The sequence below is a fragment of the Aquarana catesbeiana genome, linkage group LG02 (genome assembly GCF_042186555.1).
Source record: "Aquarana catesbeiana isolate 2022-GZ linkage group LG02, ASM4218655v1, whole genome shotgun sequence".
Lineage (NCBI taxonomy): Eukaryota > Metazoa > Chordata > Amphibia > Anura > Ranidae > Aquarana > Aquarana catesbeiana.
In genome coordinates this window covers 556,421,536-556,432,056 of record NC_133325.1, presented here as the reverse complement: position 1 = coordinate 556,432,056, position 10,521 = coordinate 556,421,536, and the positions used below count along the sequence as shown (strand labels likewise).

Sequence of the window (10,521 nt, the reverse complement as noted above, 5' to 3'; positions counted from 1 at the left end):
TGCACCCAATCTCTTCCCCATCACAAAAGCAGACGATCGCAGCTACAGCAAAGTTAGAGAACCAAACAATGTTTCCCATCTTTTACAATATGTGGGGGCACAGTGCCTCCCCCTCAGTGCAGGTGCGGTGTGGGGAAATTGGAATACATTAGTGCCTCACTTACACTTCCCTTCGCTGCTCTGCTGATGGGGAGGGAGAGTGCCAGCCAAAGAGGCTTTGTGTGCCGCCTGTGGCACCAGTGTCGGGGGTTGCCTACCCCTGGAGCAGAGTGAATGAATATTAGGCTTTCATCTCACGTGAGTCTTAACATGTAGGTGAAGAGTAGCAGAAATCACAGATGACATCATTTCTAATGGAAATCTTAGTGAATGACACATGCTGCTTAACCTGCTGAGTCTTTAAATTAGCTATGGGAGGAAGGGCTGAAATAGACACACCTGAATCTGGAGACTCTCATTTAGAGTGCAGTTTGATGTCTATAAATCCACCTTTTAGTGCCTCTTAGCATTTGATAATCTTGGTAATGTAGATGAAAGTCAGACTAAAATACCCAGCCATGGCAGAACAACGATACCTGTGGAACCCACAGTCGACATACGAGAGGTTTGGATGGCAAGGGAGAGACAAGCAGTCCCGCTACACAGAAACTCTGCAAAGTACATGGGTGCGTAATCAATACACAAAAAGGTGAATGTTTGTTTTCCAACTTTTATTTCTTATACTCTACCTGATAAAATGATGTTTCTGCTATACCAGTTTAAAGATGTCTTTTGGTGGAACATATACTGCTGCCAATAAAAAAGCAGCATACTGGGTCTGTCCGAATTTAACAAAAAAGTGAAGATGTGTGTGTGTTTTTTTTTTTTTTTTCTTTGATTTGTGATCCGACCACACATTATAATCTGACTGTACCCATTTAGGCCTCATTCACTTGAGTCTACCAATCAGTGCACCTGAGCTGTGTTTACGCGCCCCCCCCCCCCCCATGCAGATGCATGTACCCAACCTGTAACAGCTGCATAGATCTTCATGTACATCCATGCCGGACTGACGCACAGCTCAGAACTCAGACAGACTGACTGCAAAATCTCATTACAATCAACTTGAGATTTACCAAGCCTATGTGATATGAGAACCTACCTAAACTATCCAATCGGACAGAACCTTGCACTACATATTTGCTGGTAAATCTAAAGGAAATTGTACAATCGAATTGTAACAAGTAGTGAGCTGTTAGCTGACCATGCACTATACAATCTGAGGCACCAAGACAGACTGCCTGTATTTATCAAACATTGTGTAGAAGGAGAACAAATCATAACGATTAATTCAATTTGTATCAAATCAGGTAGGCCCTAATCGCTCACACGATCTAAAGATCAGATGACAAATGCTGCTTTCAAATCGATCATACGATAATCCGATCGTTGGTAAACCGCTTTCGAGAGCCCATCACGACAGTTAATCTGACCAGAGAAGCACGAAAAATATATCTTGTATGATTTTCGTTTAATCGGTACAGTTGTCAGTCGAAAATACAATACAAATACACATCAACACATTACATCACTTCCGAATTTTTTTTATCTGTTGTACAAGAATTTTTGTAACTTTAGTAAACTCTTAATTTTCGATATGTGACTAGCATGCAAAGAAAAACAGATCTGTTGTCTGATGTTCACATTAGGGTCCGTTCACGCTGGTGCATTGTAAAATGCAATATGTTTTTTTTTTTTTTTTTTTAGCCCATTTTTTATGCGTTTTTTTTTTTTTTAATATGTTAAAATTTAACATTAAAGCGGTAGTAAACTCCTGAATTAAAAAAAAAATGCTGGCCCCTGGGCAGTTTAAGCTATAATGTGCTAGTATGATAGACTTGCCTCAAACCATAGCCCTCCAGTGGCACGCTGTCACCGCTTACATCTTCACCCGGTCTTCCTTCCAGGTTCACAATTTCTGCCCATTTTAAAGACTAGGCCGTGATGACATCATTCCTGCGCATACACGTCATTGTTACTTCACAATGCTCTGAATAGACGGCACACTCAATGAGCTGTCAATTCAGAGTGCAGTGTGCATGCACCGGTCACGTCACCGGCTGCTTCACGCATGAATATCTCCTAAACACCGCAAGTTTACGAAATATTCACTGTATCTACAGGCACCCCTTGTTACAGGCTTAAGGTGGTTGTAAACCCTTACAATACACTTTTTACTACAGGTAAGCCTATAATAAGCATTACCTGTAGCTACGCTGGATATTTAGGAGATATCCTCTGTATCAGCATGTGCCAATGTCATTGGCACATGTGCACTGAAGCAATGCCACGTTCATGCCGCTAGTGTGCCGTTACTGGCGTCTCCGGCCAATCACAGTGCCAGAGCCCACGATACCTTGAAGTAACTCTGTATTGGGACCGCTGCGGGGCTTCGATCTAAGGTAAGTATTTCATAAAGAGCTAGTATGCTATGCATACTAGCTCATTATGCCTTATGTCTTGCAGGGTTTTATTTTTTTTGTGGGTTTACAACCACTTTAACTGTAGGTACAAGTCAAAAAGCTTACTACTACTAAGAGTTTACTACCGCTTTAAGTATTAGGATAATGCATTTTACATGCTTCTTCATCCTAGGTCACTGGGGAAAAAATTGACATGTGACCTAAAAAAGTGTTTTTGGTGCGCTTTTTGACCTAAAAAAAAATGTTAAGAAAAATAGGAGAGAAGTGAACAGTTAGAACGTAAAGGGTATTTTTTTTTTTTTTAATGCGCAATTGTCACAATGGAAAGGTGCGTTTTAGTGCATCAAAAGCGCACCAGTGTGAACAGGGCCTTACACTAATTAGTTGATAGTGGGTCTAAAGGAGATTGTACAGCTTGCATAGTGTATGGCCACCTTTAGGTTTAGCAACATTGATTTCCTGAGATCACATGATTTGATTAGGCTCTTGCACTACATAGTTTTTGGTAAATCTAAAGCAGGGGTCTCAAACTGGTGGCCCTCCAGCTGTTGCAAAACTACAAGTCCCATGAGACAATGCAAGGCTGACAGTTACAAGTATGACTCCCACAGGCAGAGGCATGATGAGACTTGTAGCTTCCCAGCAGCTGGAGGGCCGCCAGTTTGAGACCCCTGATCTAAAGGCTATATAGAGAGACTGTAAAGGCCAGGTTTAGGCTGGGTTCACACTGCTGTGCAGAGTGGCTCACACAGGGCTGGTGCAATGATTTTTGACACCCCCTTGTGTATTAGGCGAAACCTAATTTTGCTGCCCCCTTGGTTCCCCCCCTGACTCCACCCCCTTTGCCCTGCCCTTGTAACATGTGACCTACCTGACATACACTGGCCCACCTACCTGACTCCTATTTCCTGCATTACTCAAACCCCCCCCACCCCCAGTGCCGGGACAAGGTCATCCGGTGCCCAGGGCAAAGATGGGAAAACTGCACCGCCACCCCCCCCCCCCCCCCGCTGTGAAGCTACAATGCCTACAGACGACGATGGGATCTATACTGGGAATTTGTTATATACTAGTATCAGTGACTTAGGCGCGGTTCACACTGGGGAAACTTGTCACGCCCCATTCAGTGCAATGAAACCGTTCTAATCGGAGCGACAGGGAACAGCACATCAGGGTACAGGACATCAGGGCACAGGTCACAGTACAACAGGGCAGAAGGCACATCAGGGTACAGAGCCCAGCACATCAGGGTACAGCACACCAGGCCACATCAGGGTACAGAGCCCAGCACATCAGGGTACAGGGTACAGGGCACATCAGGGCACAACATAGGGTACAGGGCACAGCACACTGGGGCACAGCACACTGGGGCACAGGACATCGGGGCATAAGGCACATCAGGGCACGGAGCACATCAGGGTACAGGGCACATCAGGGCACAACACATCAGGGTACAGGGCACATGGCACATCAGGGCACGGAGCACATCAGGGCATGGGGTGCATATGGCACATTAGGGCACATAATGGCACATAGCACATTATGGGGCACATTGTTTACTAGCCTGCATGCAGAGAAGCGCAGGAAGCATCTGTGATAAGTTTGCTCTCATGTCATGCTGCTCCCCGGCAGCCCCTCCTCTCTCCTGGTCTCAGGCTTGTGTCGGGTGCAGGAGCGCACTCGGCACATGTTGTGAATTATCTATTTAGTGCCGCCGGTTCACTGGCACTCCTATTGCGCCCCTCTTCCTCCAGTAAATAGTCCCGCCCAAGGCATCTGCCCCTTCCGCCCCCCCTTGTACCGGCCCTGCACCCCCCATCCCCCACACACTTCTCGATGTAGATGAGGAGGATCCATCCTCCTCCTTACCTCTGCGCTTTATCGACCATCACATCAGGGCTCTCCTTAGCGCTGGGCGTGCAGTATTGATTAGGTGTCCCCGCTGGCCAGGAGGTCAGCTAACAAATGCTGCACTTCTTGATGCTCCTATCTCCATAGAGCCCCGCCCCCCCGCTGCACACACACAGACACACAGCGCCACACCAGATGGACACGCTGGTAAAAAGGACTCCCGGAGCAACGCTGTGTGAAGAGATGTGACAGAGGGCGCTCAGCCGGACATTGGCGGCATGCAGCGGATGTTTTCCCGGGACAGCCGGCCCGGCACTGAAAAGGGGCGAGCTCACACATGCCTGGAGCTTCACTGAGACAGAGACCGTGGCTGCACCCTAGGTGGTAGTGAGCCCTAGGCGGCTGCCTACTCCGCCTAGTGGTAGCGCCGGTCCTGGGCTCAAAGCAGGGGTCTGGTGCGTCCCTATTCTCCATTTCAGGGACCAATTGGGTCAGAATTTTTGTCTGGATTCGGAAAAAACGCACCAGAAGACAGACAGGACTCTTCTGCAAATTGCTCCACAACCGTCCCGGAGCTGTGTGAATCTGCTCCATTAAGAGTCGGTCACAGTCTCCTGACATGCGAATTGGATGCAAAAAAAACCCAATTCCCACTAGTGTGAACCCAGCCTAAAGGAGAATGACGGCCAAAAGTTCATTTGGCTGTAACTCTGTGAATCATAGGAGTGCAGATCATGTTGCACTGCTGTGGCCCGTTTTCAGCAGACAGCAGGCTGACATCACAGAGTTGGTCCAAGCTCGGGAAAGATTGCAACCATATGGTCGAGATCCTCCCACATGCCTGGACTGGCACCCATCTTAGCCTCTCAGCAAGCCGCTGAGAGCCTGAGCCGGCCGCTCCTGCCCCCTCCACAACCCAGCGCTCCAGTGAGTGCATGGAGGTGGTGTTGGCAGAGCAGAGAGCCGCTGACTGACAGTCACCAGCTCTCTGCTCAGGGAGCTGTGAGAACCCAGCGATCAGTGGCGTTTGATTGCTTGGCTGTCAGCCTTAGAGCCGGCGGGGGGACAGATGCAGAATCCACCTAGGTAAGTAGGATTAATTAAAAAAAAAAAAAATAAGAAAAATCCCATACTGCTCTTTTTTAAAATCGACAACTGGAATCTGGCTGCTGTATTTAACACAAACTGATCTTCCCGTAGATTGTGGGCATGCCTGAATATTTCATATGGCTAATCGCATAATTGCAGGGTGGAGAATAAGTAGAATGTGCTGGTGGAACCTGATTTCTGAGATCCTTGTTTTTTCGCCTTTGTTTTATTTAAGTAATGTGTGATTCAGTCCCTGTATCATTTACTTGTATAGTACAGTTCTGTTTATTCCTAGGTTTAGATTCCTAAGAAGAAATATTAAAAGATGATCGCTGGCACATGTCAGATTCCTTTTGAAAATACAATGTAGAGTGTAGGAGTGCAGCATTTTGGCAGGGATTGAAAGTAATCTACTTGGCTTTTCGTCCATGAACAATCTGATGCAAGTAATAGAGGGTCCCTCCCACCCATTGCCATAACAGGAGACTCTAGCCCTATATGTCTGTGTTTATTATTTTTTGTGTCTTCCCCTCTAAATTGCTGAGTAGATGGAAGTCTTCCTGTATCCTGCTTGTTCCCATATCTCTGTCCTCGCAGCGCTTTGCCAAATATTTTAATTCTTTTCTACAACTAAGGCTGTACTCTCCCTAACCACTGTCAAAAAAAAATAAGAAAAAAATAGCCTGTGGACATTTCAGTGGTGCTGTTTGCTGTAGAAATGCTGGATTGCATGTCAGAACTTACATAGTCGTGTACAGTGATTTTTAGTTTTCCCATAGGAAAGACGTATTTGGAGACGAGCTACCCAGATCTCTAGGACGCAACATGTCTTCAGCGTATAACCGATCATCGAAGGATTTTCCAAGGTCGCGGATATCCCAGTCGGACTCTCCACCCTCTTCTCCTTCGCCGGCAGCAAAGACTTTACGTGTACGACAACTTTAACCTCTTCCTTGAGCCGTGTGTCTTCGAATAGGTGCAAGGTTGCTACGTTTGTTGTGAATGCACATAATGAACTGCACTTGTTGCACATTTCTTGTGCCAGCCACCCATAACATCACGCTTTTCACATACTTCACTCTCCGGAGCCTCTGCTATCCCTTTTTTCTCTCTCTCTCTCTCGGCTTGCTGTCTCTTGTCCTAATATGGAATTGCCAGGCTGAGGATTCCAGTAAATGCTTCCTGGATTCTGTTTTAATCACACGGCTGGTCACAAAAGGCATTAATAAGAACTTTTTAATTGTGCTTTATTTTTTATTTTTTTTATATAAAGCTAGCAAGTTTACATATCTGTGAAATGTAAGTTGCAATCTAATAGTGTTTGTTCCAGAGTAGATGATCTGATGCAGAAAATATGTAAACATGACATTTGTAAGGGATACGTGTATTCACATAATTCCTGCCTCTCCTCCACCAAATCAGATTTAATTTACCCCGATAGATATTAGATTGCTAATATATTGTTCTATGAAAATGTCCTCAGCAGCATCCCATGCTAGGGAAAACCTGCACCATCCAGTGATGAGACAAGCCTGTTTGAATTGTATATGCAGAGCTCACAGTATAATGTTATTATTATTATTATTATACAGTATTTATATAGCGCCAACAGTTTACGTAGCGCTTTACAACTTGAGGGTAGACAGTACAAATACAATACAATTTGATACAGTAGGAATCAGAGGGCCCTGCTCCTTAGAGCTTACAATCTAAGAGTCAGTCTCCTTACAGCATTAACCCTGATTGCTTTGAGGGCAGGTTCACACCACAAGTTCTGCATTCTGGATGCGTTTTTACGTGTGTGTTTTTAATGCCTTCCAGTGTATTTCGCTTTTTTTTTTTTAATTTTATTTAGAATTTTTATATTTTTCTTCTTCTCAGTTGAGGACATGTGCATTTAGTGCATTTTTTTTCCCTTCATTTCAAAGTGTGTTTTTGCTGCTTTTTGCCACGTTCCATACCAAAAAAAAATTGCAACATGTGCTACTTTTGTTGACTGCACTGGAACACATTGCATTAGTGTGAATTAGGGCCATTGGAATCCATGTTAAACACTGTCAATGCGTTTCTGATGTAGAGTAAAAATGCAGAATGCGTTTCTGATGTAGAATAAAAATGCAGAAAGGGTTTCTGATGCAGAATATAAATGCACTGGAATGTACCTGGTGTGAACCAGCCCTAAATCAATGATATAATGAGGTTACAGTACAGTACATTTATTGCTTCATCAAAGAGTAATCCAGTGACTTCAGGTATCCCTGCCCTTTTAATTGCTTACTTGAACTATGCATAGCTCCCAACTGTTCCTGATTTTCAAGGGACTGTCCCTGATTTGGAGCAATGTCCCTCATTTTGGTCTGATCTATTGAAGTTGAATATAAAATGCACTTTTTATCTATCAAAAAGTGTTTTCCAGCCCTAAATCTTTCATCTCATTTCTAAATTGCTGCATTTGTAAATTCCAAAAGCCAATATAAAGGAATAGTAGTGGTAAAAAAAAAAAGCACTTGTGGATTTAACCAATCTTTTTTTTTTTTTTTTCTTTTTTTGTACAATTCTGCCTTAAGGGGGCGTGGCAGGAGGTGTGTCCTATGCCTGCATACTTTTGCTAACAGCCCTTTCACACTGGGGAGGCGTCAGCGGTAAAACGCCGCTATTGTTAGCGGCGTTTTACCGTCGGTATTTGGCCGATAGCAGGGCGGTTTTACCCCACGCTAGCAGCCAAGAAAGGGTTAAATACCACCGCAAAGCACCTCTGCAGAGGCGCTTTGCCGGCGGTATAGCCGCGCCGTCCCATACACACCGCTCCTTCACCGCTCCGAAGATGCTGCTAGCAGGACTTTTTTTACCGTCCTGCCAGCGCATCGCTCCAGTGTGAAAGCCCTCGGGGCTTTCACACTGGAATGAAAGCAGCGGCACTTTCGGGTCGGTTTGCAGGCGCTATTATTAGCGCAATAGCGCCTGCAAACCGCCCCAGTGTGAAAGGGTTCTAATAGGTGTCCCTCATTCCCATCTCAAAAAGTGGGAGGTATGACTATGCACTAGAAATAGAGATATGTCAGTGTTCAGGTCTTAAACAGCTTCCATATACACAACACATAAGATACGAAAGAGGTGTAACCACATATGTTGATGTTACATACTCATAAAAAACGCTTGCTTAAAAAAACAGGGATTCTTAGTTCGCATATATCGTAGCCAGCCCCGAGACTGGCCATAGGGCACACTGGGTTGCATGTCCCGGGGGCCAGGAGTTACATGAACGGTGACACGGAGTGAGGGTGTTTGTGGCCCCTGAGCTAGGGGAGCCAATGGCAGGAAATGAATGCTCCCCGCAGCTGCCTGCCACCTGGAGTGGAGCATACAGTGCCTGCTAATGCTCAGCCCCGTCCCTAATGATTTATCTTCCCTCCTTCCTCCTCCAACTGCCGGCTGTGTGCGCTCCGCTGAGACACGCGTGAAAGGCACAGTGCTCCCTTCTAGACAGGGGCCCCGAGAACACCCACCGCATGGGCCCCCGGTCTCATTCAAGGCATGTGCCAATATAGTGTAATATACACTATATTACCAAAAGTATTGGGACACCTGCCTTTACGCGCACATGAACTTTAACCACTTGCTGCCCGCCCACAGTCATATGACGGTGCAGCTGTTATCCTGGGCTGCCGTCACATGACAGCGCTGCCTTCCAGGATCCCTAGGGGGCACGCGCCACGTCACTCTGGTCCCAGTGCACGTGCCCGGCGGACATCACGACCGTGATGTCCGCCGGGCACCCGCGATTGCCCAGTAACCGAGCAGGACCCTGGATCTGTGTGTGTAAACACACAGATCCACGTCTTGTCAGATGGGAGGAGACCGATGGTGTGTTCCCTGTACAGAGGAACACTGATCAGTCTCCTCCCCTTGTGAATCCCCTCCCCTCACAGTTAGAATCACTTCTTAGGAACACATTTAACCCTACAGCGCCCCCTCCTGGTTAACCCCTTCTTTGCCAGTCACATTTATACAGTAATCAATGCATTTTTATAGCACGGATCGCTGTATAAATGTGAATGGTCCCAAAAATGTGTCAAAATTGTCCGATGTGTCTGCCGCAATATCGCAGTCACAATAAAAATCGCAGATCGCCGCCATTACTAGTAAAAAATAAAAATAATAATAAAAATGCTATAAATCTATCCCCTTATTTTGTAGACGCTATAACTTTTGCGCAAACCAATAAATATATGCTTATTGCGATATTTTTTACCAAAAATATGTAGAAGAATACATATCGGCCTAAACTGAGGAAAAAATTTGTTTAAAAAAAAATTGGGATATTTATTATAGCAAACAGTAAAAAATATTTGTGTTTTTTTTTTTCAAACTTGTCACTATTATTTTGTTTATAGCGCAAAAAATAAAAACCGCAGAGGTGATCAAATACCACCAAAAGAAAGCTCTATTAGTGGGGAAAAAATGATAAAAATTTCATTTGGGTACAGTGTTGCATGACCGCGCAATTGTTATTCAAAGTGTGACTGAGCTGAAAGCTGAAAATTGGCCTGGGCAGGAAGGGGGTGAAAATGCCCGATATGGAAGTGGTTAAAGGCATCCCAGTCTTAGTCCGTAGGGTTCAATATTGAGTTGACCCATCCTTTGCAGCTATAACAGCTTCAGCTCTTATAGGAAGGCTGTCCACAAGGTTTAGGATTGTGTCTCTATGGGAATGTTTGACCATTCTTCCAGAAGCGCATTTGTGAGGTTGGGCTCTGATGTTGGATGAGAAGGCCTGGCTCGCAGTCTCCATTCTAATTCCTCTCAAAAGGTGTTATATCAAATTGAGGTCAGGACCCAGGCAGGCGCCCCAATACGTTTGGTAATATAGTGTATGTCAATGTTCAGGTCCTGAACAGCTTCAATATGTACAACACATAAGATACTAAAGAGGTGTAACCACATATGTTGATATACTACATACTCATAGAAAACAGGCTTTCTTAGTTTGCATATATTGTGACCAGGCCTGGACTGGCCATAGGGCACACCGGGCTGCACGTCCCGAGGCGAAAAGTCACATACACGATGACATGGAGTGAAGGTGTTTGTGGCCCCTGAGCTGGGGGGCGAGTGGGGC

The 10,521-nt window shown here is 45.3% G+C and overlaps 1 protein-coding gene across 1 annotated transcript in view; it reads left to right on the top strand.

Annotated features, from left to right (window-relative positions):
• Positions 1-412: 412 nt before the first annotated feature.
• LOC141128608 (protein phosphatase 1 regulatory subunit 12B-like) overlaps positions 413-10,521 on the top strand; it is a 103,066-nt gene continuing 92,957 nt past the window's right edge. The window contains exons 1-2 of the mRNA XM_073615996.1: positions 413-688; positions 6,182-6,332. Coding sequence (XP_073472097.1) covers positions 531-688; positions 6,182-6,332 — 309 coding nt within the window. The 5' untranslated portion in view covers positions 413-530. The remainder of the gene's footprint in view (positions 689-6,181; positions 6,333-10,521) is intronic.